Below are 23,121 nucleotides of genomic sequence, written 5' to 3'. Positions count from 1 at the left end.
AGCTGCCACCTGCGACACAGCATCCCACATGGGCACCAGTTTGTCACAGCTGTTCCACTTCCAATCCAGCTCCATGCTAATAGTCTGGAAAAAACAGCAGAAGATGGTCCAAGTGCTTGTGCCACTGCAACCCACATGGGAGACCCAGAAGAAGCTCCTGGCTCCTGGCTTCAGCCATGGCTATTGTGGCTATCTGGAAATGAACAAATGTATGGAAGACCTCTCTCTCTCTCTCTCTCTCTCTCTCAATCTGAGCCCTTTCAAATAAATAAGTCTTTGAAAAAAAAAAAAGAATGTAGAATGTAGCATCCGTAGAATGTAGCATCCATAAAATGTAGCAGTGAGGTCACAAAGGACAAGAGAAAAGTAAGCACTAGATTTGCATTTTTGTTAGCTGAGAAGTCATCAATGGCCCTAGTGGTGTGATGGGTAGATATCATGTCACAAGGCTGAGAAATAAATGGTAGATATGAGGTAAAGATTGTATAGACTTTTTTTTAAAAGAATGCAAATAGCCCTAGAGTTGAGAATTTGTTTATAGGGGAGACTCGAGCATGCTTAAAGGCCTGGGGAGAAAGGATGCTTCTTCAATACAGAATAAAATGTTAGTCAGAAGTTGTTTTGTGCTTTTGCACATTTCAGTCCTGGTGTTGGCTGTGGTGGGATCTTTGTCATAATGGAAAAGATTGGTACTCATCTTAGCTTTCAATACCAACAAAGCTCAAGCTCGGATGATGGATGTCTTACATGTCCAGTGATCAGGAGATCAGACCTGCCTAGACTGGTGACAGAACTGGGGGAGTCACAGAGGTTGAATCCCAAATGGGAAAAACCCAGAGGGAGGGACATAAAGTCCTTTAGGACAATCATTAAACCATAGTTGTGGACACAATGACATTATCTAATGCAAAGGATGGTAGAACTATAAGTAGGCATTGAAGCTCAGAATCAGAAACTACACTGAATTGAGATCAAAATAGGAGTGCTTTGAGAACACGCAAGAAGGGTTCCAGTGACGGTGAAAACTATTGGAGTGCTCAAGGCTTGCCTTTGCTGCCTGGAAATTATATAGTTTTAACTATAGGGAAAACTTTTCTGAGACACATAAAACTCAACCTTCGAATTCATATAAAAGATTTCCTCATTCCAACTATACAGATTTTCTTTTCCAGTGACTATCAATGAATTTAACTATGTGTAATGTAAATGTAAGGTAAATCAGGAATCACTGTGGTTACCCTAAAGGAAAATCTGGGAAGTCAAGTGGAGTAAGGATTAGGTCAGACATAGTACCATTGGGATGAGTGCTATGGGAGCCAGGGATTTGAGGAACCACAGGGAGAGGACACATTTGTTTAGCTGACAAAGAATACATATTTGTTTAGCTGACAAAGAATAAAAGGTGGGTATGTACTTAACATTTTTTCCTTGTATCTTATATGCAGATGGAGGAAAACGAGCTCAATGTCTTTACTATTCAAATGTACACCTCCCAAGCCCTTTGAAGTGGAACAAGATTTTAAGTTTTTCAAGTCTCTTTCTTCTCCCAAGGTAGCTTTAAAAAGAAATTTGCTTCTGCTTTTCCATTCCTGAATTCAAATATGTCTAGTAAATGTAATATATTTGTTTTCTAGTTCTGCTGCTACAAATTATCATAAATTTTATTGCTGAAGAAATGTAAATTACTTATGTTACAATTCTGTAAGAATCTGACATAGGTCTCAATGGTCTATAACTGACGTGTCGCTAGAACTGTGTTCCTTTCTGGAGGCCGAGGGGCAGAGTCCCCTATTTCTTAGTTTGTGGCCCCTTCCTGAATCTCCAAAGCTAGAAATATTACGTCTCTCAAACCATGTAGTCACATGTCCCTCTGACTTAGCAGGGAAGATTCTTTGCTTTTAAGGATTTGTGTGATTAGATTGGGTCCACATGAAAATCTAGGATAATCTCCCCACCTCAAGATTCTTAACATTGATCCCACCTTTGAAGAATCTTTAACCAAGTAGAGCAACATATTCACAGATGGGGGCAGTTAGTAGAGAGTAGGGCATGGACATCTTGGTGACCATTATCCACCATTCACAGACACAATTTTTTTTATGCACAATTTGGAGAGCAAACATACTGATGTTCTTTCTATTCCTACTTTTAATACTTTTAGAGAATGAATATAGCATGAGTCTTTAGGATAAAGTCAGGTATTAATTAATGAAAACTGATTTCTTCACGATCTCCTACAAAATAAACCAAACATACTTTCTGAAGTTATCCAGAGCAGGCATTTGGTGCAGTGGTTAGAATGCTGCTTGTAATGCCCCCATTCCATATTGGGAGTACCTGGGTTCAAGTCCAAGCTCTGCGCTGATTCTAGCTTCCTGTTATTGTGCAACCTGGGAAGCAACAAAAGTAGGCTCAAGTAATTAGATTCCTGCCAGCCTGTAGGAGACTCAGATTGGATTCCTAGCTTTTAGCTCTGGCCTGAGCCAACATCAAGTGGTGCAGGCTTTTGGGGACTGAACCAAAAATCATAAAATCTCTCTTTCCTCCTCTCTGTCTGCTTTTCAAATAAAATGGGAATAAGTAAAATTTGAAGCAATAATAAAAAAAAAAAACCTCCATTAATAAAAGACCATTACCCTACTTTCTATATTGTTTCCCTGAGAATTCCCCTCAGTCTTCTATCTTACAGTCTGGATCACCTGTAAAGTCCTTACAACATTCATAATCTCCCTCCATCTGTCCACCCTACCTTTGTAACACATATATCTAAGAAAAGGTTAGTATGCATACAATGTAAATAATCCCTAAAAGTAAATGAGAAAAAAAGACATCACAGTTTAAAAATGGTTAAAAACTTGACTAGATACTTCACAAAAGAAAACAAATCATCAACAAACACATAAAAAGATGTTCAAGCTCATTAGTGGCGTATATAAAAATATCATAGAATACTACTTTAGATCTACCAGACTGACAAATGTCAAAAAGTCACGGAGAAACAAGTGTCACTGTGCATGTGGCACAGTTAAAACACTAATCTGCTGGTGGCCACAATACAAATTGCAGAACCACTTTGGAAAACAATGTGGCATTATCTAGTAAAGTTAGATATTGGCCTATCTTGCTGGATATACAGCCTGGGAAATACCTTGAACATGTGCTTAGGAGACAGGTATAAGGAAGCTCAGAGCAAGTCTGTTTGTAAAAGCAAAATTGAGAGCAGCCAAATGTGCATCACCGTGTGTTGGGTAAATAAATTATAGAATTATGCTATGTTAGTACACTATAAAACAGTGAAAATAAATGAACTAGAGTAATAGTTACATGCATGAATGTCTGAAACATACAGCTAAAATAAGAAAAGTTTTGCCTGAGTAAACCTATAAATAATTTAATTTGTGTAAAAGCCCATTGTAGGCAAAACAGAACAAAACATTGCTTTGGAAAAGCCATATAAAATAAAAACATATAAATCAAAGCAAGAGATTGAAAAGCACAAAATCAGGATAGTCACTAGTAACCAAGGGCAGGTGAACACTGGTGAGATCAGGTAACTGCACACTTTCAAGTTGAAGTATTGTTGCAATTTGTAAAACACGGCAGTGGGTCCATGACTTTTCATTATGTCATTATTATTTTATAGTATCTGCTTCATATTTAATAATTATTTAATACATTCAAATGAAATAATTTTTCAAGAACCTTACCTTTCTGTCCAAATGGAACTCGGTTAGTTTATCTTCCCTGAAGACAAGGTGACAAGCAAGGAAAGCCTGGGATGTGGAGTCTGAAAGACTTAAGTTTAGTTTTAGATGATCTGAAAATCCTTCAAAGAGTTATTGTGAGGATAAATAAGAAAATTCTCGGGGCCAGTGCTGTGGGGTGGTGGGTAAAGCCACTGCCTGCAGTGCCAGCCCATCCCATATGGGTGACAGTTCAAGCCCTGGCTGCTCCACTTCTGACCCAGCTCCCGGCTATGGCCTGAGAAAGCAGTAGAAGATGGCCCAAGTGCTTGGAATCCTGTACCCATGAGCTAGGCTCCTGACTTCGGATAAGCCCAGCTCCGCCATTGTGGCCATTTGGGGAGTGAACCAGCAAATGGAAGACCTCTCTCACTCTCTCTAACTCTTTCAGGTGAATAAATAAATCTTTAAAAAAAAACCTCAAATATAACAGGTACATTTGAAATTATCACTAAATGTTAATTCCACTTTTCTCAAAAGCCCCAATCTCCCCATGCTCATAATATGTTCACTTGGCATGTCCTACATTGAATTATAATTATTTGTATACTTACCTTACTTCCCAACACAGCTACAAAATCATAAGCTCATCATTGGCAAAGACACATGCATAGTATGTAATAGAAACTCAAGTTTTTAAAATAGGATTGAGATAGTGCACCTAGAAATAAAGACTGGAATTCACTTTTAGTACTCCGTTTAAAGATAAGGAATCATTTTTTAAGAAAGCTAAACATTAAGAAAAAAGCTAGGAAACTCTTTAGAAAGGTTTATAGAGAGCTTGAATCAATTGAATGCACCAAGTACCAAATATTTATTCAAGTTTTGCCTTCTTCTTAGCTAAAGTGTTTGTTAAAATAACAAAGGTTCAATGTTAAATTGCATAGAAATGCCTTTCACTTAGGAGTCCCTGATTTTCACCTGCAATCACTTTTCTTATTCTTTTTCATTCTCAATTATGTAATACTAATCTATCTACTTCTTTCCTGTTAACTTCTTTTTGATATCTTGTTGTTCATAATAATAACATAATGACAATAAAATTTATATTTGCATAGCACCTTACTCTATGTATGATCTCTTTTGAGTCTCACAACTATTCAACAGGAAGGGCTTGCCCAAGATCCTGGAACTAGTGATGGTTAGGATTTGAACCCAAGTATTTTTCAACTATTGAATGTACCCTGATTTCATTAAGCATTCATTCATTTGTTTTACAGACTCAAAGATATGCCTTGGAAAGTTCCTTGAGTGAAAACATTAAGGCAGGGATTGTATTCGGTTCTCTGCCTATATACAGGGTGAGTTGGAGGTTTCTAAGACTACAGCAGAATCTGACATCTCATTCCTGACCTCAGGTTACTAAGCATGACTGAAGAAAATCACATAACAAAGCCAGCCTCAGCTTCCATAAATCTATTATGTCCAATCTGAGAGAAGGTTTGGATTCTGTGTGTCAAAGGTCTAGATCACTTGTCTTGGCCATTCCACACAGTAGCTACTTTGAATTTTACCCTGTTGGCTCTACATCACCTAGAAGATAAAATCCAAATGCTTGATTGCCATACAAACCTTCTATGATCTGGTTTCTGACAGAACTGTGTGCCCTCATTTCCCACAACATCAGGCCCATGCTCTCCCTATATTATAGCCAGATTAATTACTTGCCATGTCCAAACTTTCCTGGTTTCACCCTTACCTCTGTGATTGTGCCTGGGCTGCCTCTTTGCCTAGGGTTCATCTATTCATTTTCTCTATCTAAATCCCTTCTTATTCTTCAAATTTCCACCACAGGTAGCTTCTGCAAAAGAACAATAAATCAAAGGCCAAAAATTTGAAGTTAATCTTAAATGCTACATATCTTTACCCAGATCATGTTCATTATTGTATCAAACTTAGGTAATAGATGATAAGGGTGAATTATCAAGAATTAACAGTGGGCAACAGGGAGGAGTAGTGTATTCTGAAGCAGCTGTATTTCCCCCTCTCCATCCCTCACTCCTGCATTCACATTGCATTAGTAATAAATAACTTTGTGTGTGTCTATTTATGGCTCCTAGGTTCCAAGTCCCCCTAGTCTAAGATTCCTTCCACTCATTGGTTCAGATGCACGAAGTGAATCTTTAGATGGCATTTCCGGAAAAAAGAAAGGAGGTCATGCTCAACATGAAAAAGTAAGTCAGCCCTAATTCCAAGGTTATTTCTAATTCCACAATGTATCTCATTTCTGTTTGGTTTTCAATTCTTTCTCTGTTCTCAGAAATATTCTGGGGCTACAATTATTTCAGTTCATACTGTTCTTATAACTATTTCTGATGTATATGTTTTTAGCCCATTGAGATGGAAATCATGAATTTGCTACATGGAGAAAGAAACATTAAACAGGATCTGTGAGCCTTAACTAATGAAGTCTTCCTACAGCTTTATGATAAAATTCACTGAATTGTTTTTAGAAGCTAGGTAATTAGGCACAACTTAGCCAATGGATGTGTAATTATCCTTGCCTCTTTTATTTATTTTTAAAATTAGTATAAAGAGAGCAGATTTCATGTATTCCATAGGTAGAGTTCCAAGAAGACAACCACAATTCCCTCCTTCTATCTCTCCCTCACCCAATCCCCCAGGCTATATCACATCTCATGCTTTCATGAGTTTTTGCAAACACATAATTTTAAGCCATTGTATATTCACAAGTTTAATTCTCCACTAACAATACAATGATCATATCACAAGATGTCCATTTCATCCCTATACATTTTTTTTATTTTTTCTTTTTTTTTTTTTTTGACAGGCAGAGTGGACAGTGAGAGAGAGACAGAGAGAAAGGTCTTCCTTTTGCTGTTGGTTCACCCTCCAATGGCTGCAGCGGTAGGCGCGCTGCAGCCGGCGCACCGCGCTGATCTGATGGCAGGAGCCAGGTGCTTATCCTGGTCTCCCATGGGGTGCAGGGCCCAAGGACTTGGGCCATCCTCCACTGCACTCCCTGGCCACAGCAGAGAGCTGGCCTGGAAGAGGGGCAACCAGGGCAGGATCGGTGCCCCGACTGGGACTAGAACCCGGTGTGCCAGCGCCACAAGGCGGAGGATTAGCCTAGTGAGCTGCGGCGCAGGCCTCATCCCTATACATTTTTATATTCTATATTAACTGCCACATACAGATAAAATATATGATATTTGTCTTTTTGAAACTTTCTTCATGAAGTATAATCGTTTCCTGTTGCGTACATTTTGTTGAAAAAAAAAGATTTCATTCCTTTTTTATGGTTGAATAGGATTCCACTGTGTGTATATACCACATTTTCTTTATCTCATCATAAGTTGATGGATATCTGGATTGATTCCATATCTTAGCTATTGTGAATTGAGCTGCAATAAACATGGGTACATGGCTCATGGGCTGATTTCTTTTAGTTTGGGCAAATCCCCAGAAGAGAGATGGCTAGGTCATTTGGCAGATTTATTTTCAGATTTATGAGCAATCTCCATACTGTCTTCCATAATGGTTATACTAGTTTACATTCCTACCAACAATGGATTAGGACCTCAGGGTACCTTTTCCACACATCCTCACCAGCATTTATTGGTTTTTGATGTTGGGATGATAGCCATTCTAACTAGGGTGAGGTAAAACCTCATTGTGGTTTTATTTACATTTCACTGATGATCAATGATCGTGAGCATTAGTCATTTGAATTTTATCCTTTGCCCATTTCTTAAATGGATTGTTTGCTTTGATGTTGTTAAGTTTCTTGAGTTCTTTATAGATCTTAGATATTAATACTTTATCAGTTGCATAGTTTGCAAATAATTTCTCCCATTCTGCCAGTTGCCTCTTCACTTTGTGGATCATTTCCTTTGTAGTGCAGAAGCTTAACTTAATGTAATCATCTGTCTACTTTTGCTTTTATTGCCTGTGCCCCTGGGATCTTTTCTAAGAACTCTTTGCCTATGCCAATGTCTTGCAGAGTTTCCCTGATGTAATCCCCTAACAATTTGGTGGTATTCGGTGGTAGATTTAGATCCTTGATCTATTTAGAGTTGATTTTTATAGAAGGTCCAAGTTAGGGGAGTTGTTTCATGTGGAGATCCAATTTTCCCAGCACCATTTGTTGAAGAGACCGTCCTTGCTCCAGGGATTGATTTTAGCTTGTTTGTCAAAGATAAGTTGGTTGTAGATGTGTGGATTAATTTCTGGGGTTTCTATTCTGTTACATTGGTCTACATGTCCTTTTTTGTGCCAGTACTGGTCTTCTTTGATTATAATTGTCTTGTAGTATGTCTTGAAATCTGGTATTGTGATGCCTCTGGCTTTGTTTTTTTGCATAGGATTACTTTAGTTATTTGAGGTTTCTTGTGTTTCCATATGAATTTTGGCATTGTTTTTTACAGATCTGAGAAGAATGTCAAATGATTGGGACTGAATCTGTAAATTATTTTGGGTAACATGGACATTTTGAAGATATTAATTCTTCCAATTCTGAACATAGAAGATTTTCAATTTTCCCTTTTTTTTAGTGCCTTCTATCTCTTTAATGCCTTGCAATTTTCATTGTAGAGATTTTTCACATCCTTAGTTAAATTTATTCCAAAGTATTTAAAGTTTTGGTAGCTATTGTAAATGCAGCAATTATCACTGATCTTACAAGTTCTTTCTCAGCCACAGCATTGTTAGTGTTTACAAAGGCTATGGATTTTTGTGTGTTGGTTTTATATCCTGCAACTTTACCAAACTTTCTTGAGTTCAAATAGTCTCTTTGTGGATCTTTTGGTTCCTTAATACATAGGATCATGTCATCTAAAAACAGGGATAATTTGACTTCCTCCTTTCCAATTTATATCCCTCTGATTTCTTGTTCTTTTCTTTCTTTCTTTCCTTCTTTCTGTTTCTTCCCCTCTCTCCTTCCCTCCTTCCCTCCCTCCCTCCCTCCCTCCCTCCTTCCTTCCTTCCTTCCTTCCTTCCTTCCTTCCTTCCTTCCTTCCTAATGGCTCTGGCTAAAACTTCCAGAACTATACTGAATAGCAATGGTGAAAGTAGGCATTCTTGTCTGGTTGTGGATCTTAGTGGAAATGCTTCCAACTTTTCCCCATTCAGAAGGATGCTGCCTGATGGTCTGTCATGTATTACCTTGATTATGTTGAGAAATGTTCTTTCCACACCCCCATTTTCTTTTCTTTTCTTTCTTTTTTTTTTTTGACAGGCAGAGTGGACAGTGAGAGAGAGAGACATAGAGAAAGGTCTTCCTTTGCCGTTGGTTCACCCTCCAATGGCAGCCGCGGCCAGCGCACTGCGGCCGGCACACCATGCTGATCCGAAGGCAGGAGCCAGGTGCTTATCCTGGTCTCCCATGGGATGCAGGGCCCAAGCACTTGGGCCATCCTCCTCTGCACTTCCGGGCCACAGCAGAGAGCTGGCCTGGAAGAGGGGCAACCAGCACAGAATCCGGCACCCCAGCCGGGACTAGAACCCAGTGTGCTGGTGCCGCAAGGTGGGGGATTAGTCTATTGAGCCATGGCGCCGTCCTCCACAGCCAATTTTCTTAAGTTTTTTTTTTTTTATCATGAAAGGATGTTGTATTTTATCAAATGCCTTCTCTGCTTCTATTGAGATAATCATATGGTTTTTATTCTTTAATTTGTTACTGTGATGTATCACTTTTCTTTGTGTATGTTGAACTTTTCCTGCATCCCAGGGATAAATCCCATTTGGTTCAGGTGAATGATCTTTCTAATGTGTTGTTAGATTATATTAGCTAGTATTTTGTTGAAGATTTTTACATATATGTTCATCAGGAATATTGGTGTACAGTTCTCTTTCTTTATTGTGTCTTTTTCTGGTTTATGAATGAAGGCGATGCTGGCCTCATAGAAGCCTGGGAGGAGTCTCTCCCCTTCAATTGTTTTGAATAGCTTGAGAAGAACTATAGTTAGTTATTCTCTAATGATTTGGTAGAATTCAGCAGCGAAGCTATCCAATCCTGGGAGGGTCTTTATTACTGATTCAATCTCTATCTTGCTATTGGTCTATTTTTGTATTCTATATCTTCATGACTTAATTTTGGTAGGTTGTAGGTATCCAGAAATCTATCCATTTTTTCTAGATTTTCTAACTTGTTGGCATACAGCAGTTTGTTGTAATGATTCTTGTTATTTCTGTGATTTATGTAGTAGCATCACCTTTTCATCGCTATTTATTATTACTTTGGTTCTTTTTTTTTGACAGGCAGAGTGGACAGTAGAGGGAGACAGAGAGAAAGGTCTTCCTTTTTGCCGTTGGTTCACCCTCCAATGGCCACCGCGGTAGGCACGCTGCAGCCAGCGCACCGCGCTGTTCCAATGGCAGGAGCCAGGTGCTTATCCTGGTCTCCCATGGGGTGCAGGGCCCAAGGACTTGGGCCATCCTCCACTGCACTCCCTGGCCACAGCAGAGAGCTGGCCTGGAAGAGGGGCAACCAGGACAGGATAAGTGCCCCGACCGGGACTAGAACCTGGTGTGCCGGCGCCGCAAGGCGGAGGATTAGCCTGTTAAGCCATGGTGCTGGCCTACTTTGGGTCTTTTTCTTGGTTAGCTGGGCCAATGGGTATCAATTTTGTTTATTTTTTCAAAAAAACTGATCTTTGTTGCACCAATCTTTTGTACCTTTTTTGGTTTCAATTTTGTTTATTTCTTCCCTAATGTTAATTATTTCTTTCCTTCTACTAATTTTGGGTTTGGTTTGTTCTTGTTTTTCCAGGTCCCTGAGATATATTGTTGGATCACTTTTTTGGTGCCTTTCCAATTTTGTGATGTAGGCACTAATTGCTATAAACTTTCCTCCTAACACTGCTCTTGCATTATCTCAAATGCTTTAATATACTGTTTTGTTTTCTTCATTAATTTCTAACAATTTTTTGATTTCCCACTTGATTTCTCCTATGACCCATTGTTCATTCAGTAAGATGTTCAATCTCCATGTGTTTGCATGTTTTCTAGAGTTTCTTAAGTTGCTAATATCCAGTTTCATTCCATTGTGGTCCAAAAAGACACACAGTATGATATCAATTTTTTTTTTAATTTGTTGTAACTTGCTTTATGGGCTAGTGAATGGTCTATATAAAAAAATTTCCATGCATTGATGAAAAGAATGTGTATTCTGCACATATGAGGATTTAAGGTTTTGTAGATGTCAATTAGGTCAATTTGGTCCATAACATAGATTATTTCTGTTGTTTCTTTGTTGATTTTTTGTCTGGTAGATCTGACCACTAATGAAAGTGGGGAGTTGAAGCCACCCATTATTATTGTATTGGAGTCTATTTCTCCCTTTATATACATTAACATTTGTTTTATATAGCGAGGAACCCTGGCATTTGGTATATATACATTTACACATCTTCCTGTTGAATTGATCTCTTAATAATTATATAATGTCCTTCTTTGTCTTTTTAAACAATTTTGTACTAAAGTCTATTTTTGTCTTATATTAGGATGGCTACTCCTGTTTTCATTTCTCATGTGTGTGATCATCATTTTATTTTATTTCTTTGTGAGTGAATGAACTCCATAACTAATATACATAATTATTATTCACGTCTTACTTTGTTTTAAAGCAACCTTTTTTGGAATGTGTACCTGAGACCCATGATGAATAACTATGCAGTTAATTGGTTCTAAATCTTCTGCTTTTCCACTACAACCTTTGGGATTCTCAACTCCTACTTTTAACACACATTTACCATTGAAGGCACAAAGAACTACAAAGGAAATAACTATGCTTTTGAGGTTTTTTTCCTGGCAGTATTAAAATCACTATATATTAGTAGTGAAACTTGTCTCTAGAAAATTGTGTTTGTCACAGAATGTCAGTTACTATCTAATATCGCTTTATTTCACAGGCACCACGGAGGAGAAGTCTGAAAACAAATTTAGTTCCACAAATAAATCTGGCTTCATCCTTCTTTCCAGCAGTGCCTAAGTAAGGAGGAACTCTGAAATAGCTGCTGCACATAAAATGGCAAGTTCTGGAAAGTAATAAGCAAGTAGCAAGCAGCCAGTATGCCAACTTCTCTTTACATTAAAATCAACATAATGAGTAGGCAGTTTTTATTATTTGCTGTAAAACAATTCAATAGTTTTAAGTAAATCTAAATTAATGTTACCAGTGATTAGCTTTTTACCTCCCCTCATTGCTTATCCTAATCAATAACCAAAATTATTGTCACAAAATATGAGACAAATCACCTATATGTCATGCTATGTGGTATATGAAAAAAAATTATTAAAAAGAAAAATGTGCTTAAGAAGCCTCTAGGTATTTGTCTTCTTCATTTAGGATAAATTTGTATGGGAGAAAATACTCAAAGTTTCTTAAAGTAAAAAAAGTTTATATTTAATCCAGAAATGACACCAGAAAAGCAGAATTTGAATGGTTATCTGGGCTTTCTGGGCCTTTTTATAAATTAATTTTGGAATTTTGACCAAATAATTGCACAAATGGGTACTCATGTAAGCAATAAAATATAAAAATTTGATAAGTAATAAATGAGATTTTAAATAAATCAAAGGCATGGAGAAAGTACCAGCTTTGAAGCCTGAAGACTGACTGACCTGGACCTCATCAGCAAATGATCCTTACTTCTAAGTATAATTTTTAATCATACATATACAGAGTGCTTCAGAAAGTTCATGGATGGATTAAATTAAAAGATAAGCTTGTAGGTTTGTTTTGAGAAGGAGAGACAAAGCTCTCATCTGCTGGTTTACTCCTCACAAGCCTGCAACAGCCATGGCTGGGCCAGGTTGTAGTTAAGATCCAGGAACTCAATCCAGGTGGGTGGCAAGGACCCATCTACCTGAGCCATCACAGCTGCCTCCCACGGTAGGTTCAGGAAGTTAAAATTAGGTAGGGAGCTGAGACTCAAATCCAGGTACTCCAATATGAGACACAGGCATCTTAATCAGTGTCTTAGCCTCTAGGTCAGCTGGTTTATTTTGGTGCAAAACATTTGAAATACATGCAAATTGTTTTTTAATATGTATTTTCCTTGAGTTTTTATATCTCCTGGTAATATGAAGAAAAAATGTGTCTTTTCCTTCTTGTATCAGACAATAGAGTCATTAACTTAACCATCTTTTAAGAGGCATGACTTATTGAAAAATATAGAATGTTTTATTATATTGTATTTAGTTTGAAGTTGGAAACTTCACAAAAAGGTTGGTTAGTGATTTCTGTTTCAGGTAACAGTAGGCTAGGTAATTTGAACCATCACTCCCACTGACCACAATTAACATCATAAAACATCTCTTTGAAGGCATCTGAGAAAATAAGGTAAGTATGTGCATGGTGGATTCTTTGGTAGGACTCAGGATGGGAAAGGTCAAGCCAACTGTTAAAACCAATTTTATTCTGCAAGTAAGTGTTGAGTCCAGAGGGGAAAGTAAAGAAGCTAAGAAGCTGAAGCAGTAACTGGGAATAACACATCTTCCGAGGGATGAATCATTCTCACTTCAGGTTGTGGAATCAAAGGACCACATCCTAAAAACATGGATGACACAAAAGTTGAAAGGTCTTCACTAGGGACTGTTTAAGAAGGTGTAACAATGAGATGACTGAAACTGTTAAAATTTTCTGAGGCTCTTGAATTTTCTGGAAGAAGGTGAAAGTAACAATAATCACTCAATTCTGAGAACTGTTAATCTAAAATAATCTGATTATATGATTTGATAATCAGTCTTAAGTCTATTAAAAGTGTCATGATTATTTATAATGAACTATTAAGCCATAGAAAGACATGAAGGAAAATTCAATGTACTTTACCAAGTGAAACACACCATGATCCCATTTATATGACATTCTGCAAAATTCAAAACTATGGAGTCAGTGAACAAAAATCAGAGGTTTCCAGGGATAGGGAGGGAGGAAGAGAAGAACTGGTGAAACACAGAGGATTTCGGTAGCAATGGGGGAGGCAGTAAAACTACTCTGCATGATACAACAATGGTGAATAAATGTCATACATGTTCAAATACTAAAAGTTAACTCTAATGTAAACTATAGACTTTGAACTCTTTCTTAATTTTGTTGATTATAACAAATCTACGTCTCATGGGGGAAACAGATATTAGAGCAGATTATGCACTAAAACTGCTCTAATGTCTATTTTTTAGAGTAACCAAAAACACACAAACATACATAAAGATTAAGGAGTTAAATTTAAAGGAACTAGGGATTAAAATTTTTATAGAAAGCTTTTATTTAATAAATATAAATTTCATAAGTCCAACTTATGGATTATAGCAGTTCTTCCCCCCATACCTGCCCTCCCACTCCCAAACCATCCCACCTCCTACTTCTCTCCCATCCCATTCTTCATTAAGATTCATTTTAGGCCGGCGCCGTGGCTTAACAGGCTAATCCTCTGCCTTGTGGCGCCAGCACACCAGGTTCTAGTCCCGGTTGGGGCGCTGGATTCTATCCCGGTGGCCCCTCTTCCAGGCCAGCTCTCTGCTATGGCCCGGGAAGGCAGTGGAGGATGGCCCAAGTCCTTGGGCCCTGCACCCACATGGGAGACCAGGAGAAGCACCTGGCTCCTGGCTTCGGATCAGCACGATGCACCGGCCGCAGCGGCCATTGGAGGGTGAACCAACGGCAAAAAGGAAGACCTTTCTCTCTGTATCTCTCTCTCACTATCCACTCTGCCTGTCAAAAAATTTTTTAAAAAATTAAAAAAAAAAAAGATTCATTTTCAATTATCCTTATATACAGAAGATCAACTCTACACTAAGTAAAGATTTCAACAGTTTGCACCTGGGGATTAAATTAAAATGGCCAACAATGCTAAGTGTTGGCAAGGATGTAGAGCAACAGGATTTTGTATATACTTTTCATGGAAGCATAAATTGATTCTATCATTTTGGAAAACAAATTGGTATTTTCTACTCACATTGAATAAATGTGCATTTCATGACTTAGAAACTCCATTGCGGGGGGCGGAGCCAAGATGACGGATAGTGAGGACGTGCGCTGATTGGAAAATAAAGTTTCATAAATGTCGAATTACTGTAGCCTCAGGAAAAGATTCAAGAAAAAAACTGTAGAGGAAACGCTTCCGGATCTAGTGGATGTGACACAGAGGACCTACAAGGAGCCCACCACGTGGAAATCCAACCGCGGGACCCGAGCCACAGAATCTCCCCAGCGCGGGAATGAACGGGAGGTAAGACAAAAGCCTCAGAAACGCGAGACATTAGTGGGGAAAGGCAGAGGCCCCTCCCTTCACTTGAGCAAAACAGAGAGTAGGCACCATTTTACATATGTAAAGTGGCAATGAGTACACAAACACAGTAACTTTGGGTCTAAGGTGAAACTTGAGAACACATTGAGGACTGCATAAACTCTGTGTGTGGTCCCAGGGGTAGTTCAAACGAATACTCACAGAGGCCAGATTTCAACTACCCTCAATTCCACTCAGCCATTCGGAATTACTTCCCAACTGAGTCAAAAAAAAAAAAAATAGAGAGAGAGAGAGAGAGAGAGATCCAGCAAGGAGCAAGGTGAGTCACTTTTTGCACAGCCTTAAACCTGAAGAATCAAGCAGAGCTCTCTGGCCACACCCACCACAGCCTCTAAGGATCCATCAAAGCAGACAGCCCACTTAGAGGCATAGTATAACGAGAAAAAAAACACCACAGCAAAAAAAAAAAAAAAAAAACATAAATTATCTCCAACATGCCAAACAACAAACGTAGAAGCCGAGGTAACAAGAGCAAGGAAGACACTGTGATCCCCCCAAATGAACAAGACCCCCCAATCCAAGATTATGAAGATGAAGAGATAGAGGAAATGCAAGAAGTGAATCTCAAAAAACTGATAAGAACATTAAGAAGTTCTCAAAAACAAATTCTTGAACTACAGAAATCCTTAATGGACAAGATAGAAAATCTCTCTCATGAAAATGAAATATTAAGGAGGAATCAAAATGAAATGAAACAACTAGTAGAACATGAAACTGTGATAGTGACAAGAAACCATAATGAAATGAAGATCAAATGACAAACACATTAGAAAGCCTTAAAAACAGAATGGGTGAAGCAGAAGAGAGAATATTGGAATTAGAAGACAGAGAACAGGAAAGGAAACAATCAAATCAAAGAAAAGAAGAAGAAATCAGAAATCTAAAAAATACTATCAGGAATCTACAGGATACTATTAAAAAACCCAACATTCGGGTTCTAGGAGTACCTGAAGGCATGGAGAGGGAAAAAGGATTAGAAGGCCTTTTTAGTGAGATACTAGCAGAAAATTTCCCAGGTTTGGAGAAGGAAAGAGACATCCTAGTACAGGAAGCTCATAGAACCCCTAATAAACATGACCAAAAGAGATCCTCACCATGACACATTATAATCAAACTCACCAGAGTGAAACACAAAGAAAAGATTCTAAAATGTGCTTAATTCCTAAGCCAGAAAAAGATGCAACATTGAAAGAGAATTACAGACCAATATCCCTGATGAACATAGATGCAAAAATCCTCAATAAAATTCTGGCCAATAGAATGCAACAACACATCAGAAAGATCATCCACCCAGACCAAGTGGGATTTATCCCTGGTATGCAGGGATGGTTCAACGTTCGCAAAACAATCAACGTGATACACCACATTAACAGACTGCAGAAGAAAAACCATATGATTCTCTCAATAGACGCAGAGAAAGCATTTGATAAAATACAACACCCTTTCATGATGAAAACTCTAAGCAAACTGGGTATGGAAGGAACATTCCTCAATACAATCAAAGCAATTTATGAAAAACCCACGGCCAACATCCTATTGAATGGAGAAAAGTTGGAAGCATTTCCGCTGAGATCTGGTACCAGACAGGGATGCCCACTCTCACCACTGCTCTTCAATATAGTTCTGGAAGTTTTGGCCAGAGCTATTAGGCAAGAAAAAGAAATTAAAGGGATACAAATTGGAAAGGAAGAACTCAAACTATCCCTCTTTGCAGATGATATGATTCTTTACTTAGGGGACCCAAAGAACTCTACTAAGAGACTATTGGAACTCATAGAAGAGTTTGGCAAAGTAGCAGGATGTAAAATCAATGCACAAAAATCAACAGCCTTTGTATACCCAGGCAATGCCACGGCTGAGGAAGAACTTCTAAGATCAATCCCATTCACAATAGCTACAAAAACAATCAAATAGCTTGGAATAAACTTAACCAAAAATGTTAAAGATCTCTACGATGAAAACTACAAAACCTTACAGAAAGAAATAGAAGAGGATACCGAAAAATGGAGAAATCTTCCATGCTCATGGATTGGAAGAATCAATATCATCAAAATGTCTATTCTCCCAAAAGCAATTTATACATTCAATGCAATACCAATCAAGATACCAAAGACATTCTTCTCATATCTGGAAAAAATGATGCTAAAATTCATATGGAGACACAGAAGACCTCGAATAGCCAAGCAATCCTGTACAACAAAAACAAAGCCGGAGGCATCACAATACCTGATTTCAGGACATACTACAGGGCAGTTGTTATCAAAACAGCATGGTACTGGTACAGAAACAGATGGATAGACCAATGGAACAGAATAGAAACACCAGAAATCAGTCTAAACATCTACAGCCAACTTATATTTGACCAAAGATCCAAATCCAATCCCTGGAATAAGGACAGTCTATTCAATAAATGGTGCTGGAAAAATTGGATTTCCACGTGCAGAAGCTTGAAGCAAGACCCATACCTATCACCTTACACAAAAATTCACTCAACATGGATTAAAGACTTAAATCTACGACCTGAAACCATCAAATTATTAGAGAGCATTGGAGAAACCCTGCAAGATATAGGCACAGGCAAAGACTTCTTGGAAAATACTCCAGCAGCACAGGCAGTCAAAAACAAAATTAACATTTGGGATTGCATCAAATTGAGAAGTTTCTGTACTTCAAAAGAAACAGTGAGGAAAGTGAAGAGGAAACCGACAGAATGGGAAAAAATATTTGCAAACTATACTACAGATAAAGGATTGATAACCAGAATCTACAAAGAAATCAAGAAAATCCACAACAACAAAACAAAAAACCCACTTAAGAGATGGGCCAAGGACCTCAATAGACATTTTTCGAAAGAAGAAATCCAAATGGCCAACAGACACATGAAAAAATGTTCAAGATCACTAGCAATCAGAGAAATGCAAATCAAAACCACAATGAGGTTTCACCTCACCCCGGTGAGAATGGCTCACATTCAGAAATCTACCAACAACAGATGCTGGAGAGGATGTGGGGAAAAAGGAACACTAACCCACTGTTGGTGGGAATGCAAACTGGTTAAGCCACTATGGTAGTCTGTCTGGAGATTCCTCAGAAACCTGAACATAACCTACCATACAACCCAGCCATCCCACTCCTTGGAATTTACCCAAAGGAAATTAATTTGGCTAATAAAAAAGCCATCTGCACATTAATGTTTATTGCAGCTCAATTCACAATAGCTAAGACCTGGAACCAACCCAAATGCCCATCAACAGTAGACTGGATAAAGAAATTATGGGACATGTACTCCATAGAATACTATACAGCAGTAAGAAACAATGAAACCCAGTCATTTGCAACAAGATGGAGGAATCTGGAAAACATCATGCTGAGTGAATTAAGCCAGTCCCAAAGAGAAAAATATCATTTGTTTTCCCTGATCGGCGACAACTGAGCACCAAAGGGGAAACCTGTTGAAGTGAAATGGACACTATAAGAAACAATGAACTGATCAGCTCTTGTCCTGACTCTAGATGTACAATGTAATACTTTATCCCTTTTAGTAGTTGTTGTTGTTTTTGTTGTTGTTGTTCTAGTACTAGTGGTTGAACTCTGTAATTAACACACAATTACTCTTAGGTGTTTAAATTTTAACTGAAAGGTGATCCCTGTTAAATTTAAGAGTGGGAATAAGAGAGGGAGGAGATGTACAATTTGGGACATGCACAATCAGACTTGCCGCAAATGGTGGAGTTAGAAATGTGCCAGGGGATTCCAATACAATCCCATCAAGGTGGCATGTACCAATGCCATCTCACTAGTCCAAGTGATCAGTTTCAGTTCACATTCGATGGCTCTGATAGGTCTAAGAGTCAAAGGGATCACACAAACAAGACAAGTGTCTGCTAATACTAACTGATAGAATCAAAAAAGGAGAGAAAGATCCAACATGGGAAGTGGGATACACAGCAGACTCATAGAATGGCAGACGTCCTAAACAACACTCTGGCCTCAGAATCAGCCCTTAAGGCATTTGGATCTGGCGGAAGAGCCCATGAGAGTATTGTAGGCATGGAAAGCCAAGATACCATGGAAAAGAAAAAAAGAAGAAGACCTAAATGAAAGATCTCTGGGAGTGAGATCCCAGTGGAAAGAACAGGGCCATCAAAGAAGGAGGTACCTTTCTCTGAAGGGAGGAGAGAACTTCCACTTTGACTATGACCCTATCGGAATAAGATCAAAGTCAGCGAACTCTAAAGGCTTCCATAGCCCTGGCAACTCATGACTAGAGCCTAGGGAGATTACTGACGCCATGAACAGGAGTGTCAAATTGTTAAGTCAGCAACAAGAGTCACTGTGTACTTACATCCCATGTGGGATCTGTCCCTAATGTGTTGTCTAATGTGAAGTGATGCTATAACTAGTACTGAAACAGTATTTTTACACTTTGTGTTTCTGCATGGGTACAAACTGATGAAATCTTTACTAATTATATACTGAATCGATCTTCTGTATATAAAGATAATTGAAAATGAAAAAAGCAAAAACCTGGTGTTAAATTGGAAATGGCATAGAAAATTAATTAATTTTTTTAAAAATATATATTATGTAAGATCTCTGTCTTTAATGTACTGTACACTTATTTAATGCTATAACTAGTACTCCAACAGTATTTTTTTTCACTTTGTGTTACTATATGGGGGCAAACTGTTGAAATCGTTACCTAATATATACTAAACTGATCTTCTGTATATAAAGAGAATTGAAAATGAATCATGATGTGATTGGAAGGGGAGAGGGAGCGGGAAAGGGGAGGGTTGTGGGTGGGAGGGAAATTTTGGGAGGGGGAAGCCATTGTAACCCATAAGCTGTACTTTGGAAATTTATATTCATTAAATAAAAGTTTAATTAAAAAAAAAAAAGAAACTCCATTGCTAGGTCTGTATGTCTAACAGAAATGAGTACACATGTCTACCAAAAGACAGGTAAAAGAACTAGAAACAAACCAAATGTTTATCAGTGATGAAATGGGTAAATAAATAAAATGGTATATCCATAAAACAAATATAATAAACATTAATAACTTATGTATAAAACATGGATCGATCTCACATATATAATGTTGGGCAGAAGTCAAACACAAACTAAAGTGTTTAGAAGTAAATAATTATAGGAGATAATAAAGAATACACATTGCAGGGGCTGGGACTGTGACGCAGTTGATTAAGTTACCACTTGAGACACAGGCATTCCATACTGGAATGTGGTTTCAGTCCCAATTGCCCCATTTCCAATCTAGCAGACAGCTAATGTGCCTGGGAAGGCAGCAGAAGATGGCCCAAGTACTTGGATGCCTGCCTCCCATGTGGAAGACTAGACAGAGCTCCAGGTTCCTGGCTTCAGACTGGCCAAGAACTGGCTGTTGTGCCTACTTGGGGAATTAACCAGCAGATGAGAAGATCTCTATCTCTCCTTCTCTCTCTATTGCTCTTTCAAATAAATTTGTCAATAAATAGCTAAAATAAATTAATACCAGGAAATGGCTGCAGTAAGATTTGAGACAGTGGTTTTTTCTTTTCAGTAAAGAAGTTTCATGATCTGATGGTAGTTACAATAGTGTCAATGTACATGTAATGACATCATAAATAGACAAAAACTGCTGTCATGACCTGATATTCATAATTATTTGATGTTGTACCTTTAAAAAAATAAACTAATGTATTTTAATATCCTTGTGTTTTATATTTTTTTAACTTTTATTTAATAAATATAAATTTCCAAAGTACAACTTTTGGATTATAGCAGCTTTTTCCACCCATAATCTCCCTCCTACCCTAACCATCCCATCTCCCACTCCCTCTCCCATTCCATTCACATCGATTCATTTTCAATTCTCTTTATATACAGAAGATCAATTTAGTAAATACTAAGTAAAGATTTCAACAGTTTGCACCCACACAGAAACACAAAGTATAAAGAACTGTTTGAGTACTAGTTATACCATTACTTCACATAGTACAACACATTAAGGACAGAGATCCTACATGGGGAGTAAGTGCACAGTGACTCCTGTGGTTGATTTAACAATTGACACTCTTATTTATGATGTCAGTAATCACCCAAGGCTCTTGTCATGAGTTGCCAAGGTTATGGAAGCCTCCTGAGTTCACCAACTCTGATCTTATTTAAACAAGGCCATAGTCAAAATAGAAGTTCTTTCCTCCCTTCAGAGATGGGTACCTCCTTCTTTGATGGCCCATTCTTTCCACTGGGATCTCACTCCCAGAGATCTTTCATTTAGGTCTTCTTCTTTTTTTTTTTCCCATGGTATCTTGGCTTTCCATGCCTACAATACTCTCATGGGCTCTTCAGCCAGATCCGAATGCCTTAAGGGCTGATTCTGAGGCCAGAGTGCTGTTTAGAACATCTGCCATTCTATGAGTCTGCTATGCCTCCCGCTTCCCATATTGGATCCTTCTCTCCCTTTTCTATTCTATCAGTTAGTATTAGCAGACACTTGTCTTGTTTGTGTGATCCCTTTGACACTTAATCCTATCGTTATGATCAATTATGAACTGAAACTGATCACTTGGACTAGTGAGATGGCATTGGTACATGCCACCTTGATGGGATTGTATTGGAATCCCCTGGCACATTTCTAACTCCACCATTTGCGGCAAGTCTGATTGTGCATGTCCCAAATTGTACATCTCCTCCCTCTCTTATTCCCACTCTTAAATTTAACAGGGATCACTTTTCAGTTAAATTTAAACACCTAAGAATAATTGAGTGTTAATTAAAGAGTTCAACCAATGGTATTAAGTAGAACACAAAAATACTAAAAGGAATAAAATAGTACATTGTTCCTCGACAGTCAGGACAAGGGCTGATCAAGACATCATTTCTCATAGTGTCCCTTTCACTTCAACAGGTTTCCTTTTTTGTGCTCAGTTAGTTGTCACCGATCAGGGAGAACATATGATATTTGTCCCTTTGAGACTGGCTTATTTCACTCAGCATGATGTTTTCCAGATTCCTCCATTTTGTTGCAGATGACTGGATTTCATTTTTTTTTACTGCTGTATAGTATTCTATAGAGTACATATCCCATAATTTATTATCCAGTCTACTGTTGATGGGCATTTAGGTTGACTCCAGGTCTTAGCTATTGTGAATTGAGCTGCAATAAACATTGAGGTGCAGACAGCTCTTTTCTTTGCCTGTGGGGGAGACTGAATCCGGAGAGGCCTAGAGGAAACTTCCTGAGCCTGCCTGGAATTTGAAAACCTGTCTTTAAGTTTCAAATCTCTGGTAGCAAACACCCCAGCCCCAGGGTGCTTTAGCCTAAGGATCCTTAAGGTGGTATAATAGGACTGGCTAAGACCCTTTTGCATCACAACACCCCACCCCTTGCCCACATCGGCTCACCCACTCTGTACCACCCACTCTGTACCTCAGCTATATATACACCTCCCTTTTACAATAAAGTAAGACCCTGCTTTGACTGGGCTCCACACTGCACCTGATTGACCCCCGGATTTGGGGAAGGCTAAGTGGCGGGTGGCGCACTTCCCCTCCTCAGACAAGGCAAGCTGTGGGCAGCCTGCCAAATTCTCCGGTGGTGGCAAGGAACAGTCACTGCATTTGCCAATTTAACTTCCTTTGGGTAAATTCCAAGGAGTGGGATGGCATGTGGTAGGGCTATATAAAGGTTTCTGAGCCATCTCCAAACTGACTTCCATAGTGGCTTAACCAGTTTGCATTCCCACCAACAGTAGATTAGCATCCCTTTTTCCCCACATCCTCGCCATATCTGTTGTTAGTTGATTTCTGTATGTAAGCCATTCTAACCGGGGTGAGGTGAGACCTTATTGTGGTTTTGATTTGCATTTCCCTGATTGCTAGTGATCTTGAACATTTTTTCATGTGTCTGTTGGCCATTAGGATTTACTCTTTTGAAAAATGTCTATTGAGGTCCTTGGCCTATCTCTTAAGTGGGATGCTTATTTTGTTTGTGTGGAGTTTTTTGATCTCTTTGTAGAGTCTGGTTATTAATTCTTTATTGATTGCATAGTTTGCAAATATTTTTTCCCATTCTGTTGGTTGCCTCTTCACTTTCCTCACTGTTT

General features: G+C 38.4%; 1 protein-coding gene across 1 annotated transcript in view; it reads left to right on the top strand.

Moving 5' to 3' along the window:
* The window catches only part of WDR64 (WD repeat domain 64), a 141,572-nt gene extending 129,874 nt beyond the window's left edge, over positions 1–11,698 (top strand). Inside the window, exons 25-28 of the mRNA XM_062211381.1 lie at positions 1,446–1,551; positions 4,964–5,044; positions 5,804–5,917; positions 11,615–11,698. Coding sequence (XP_062067365.1) covers positions 1,446–1,551; positions 4,964–5,044; positions 5,804–5,917; positions 11,615–11,698 — 385 coding nt within the window. The remainder of the gene's footprint in view (positions 1–1,445; positions 1,552–4,963; positions 5,045–5,803; positions 5,918–11,614) is intronic.
* Positions 11,699–23,121: the final 11,423 nt, after the last annotated feature.

The sequence above is a fragment of the Lepus europaeus genome, chromosome 14 (assembly GCF_033115175.1).
Source record: "Lepus europaeus isolate LE1 chromosome 14, mLepTim1.pri, whole genome shotgun sequence".
Taxonomy (NCBI): domain Eukaryota; kingdom Metazoa; phylum Chordata; class Mammalia; order Lagomorpha; family Leporidae; genus Lepus; species Lepus europaeus.
The sequence above is the reverse complement of the archived record's forward strand: the minus strand, read 5'-3'. Positions and strand labels throughout refer to the sequence as shown.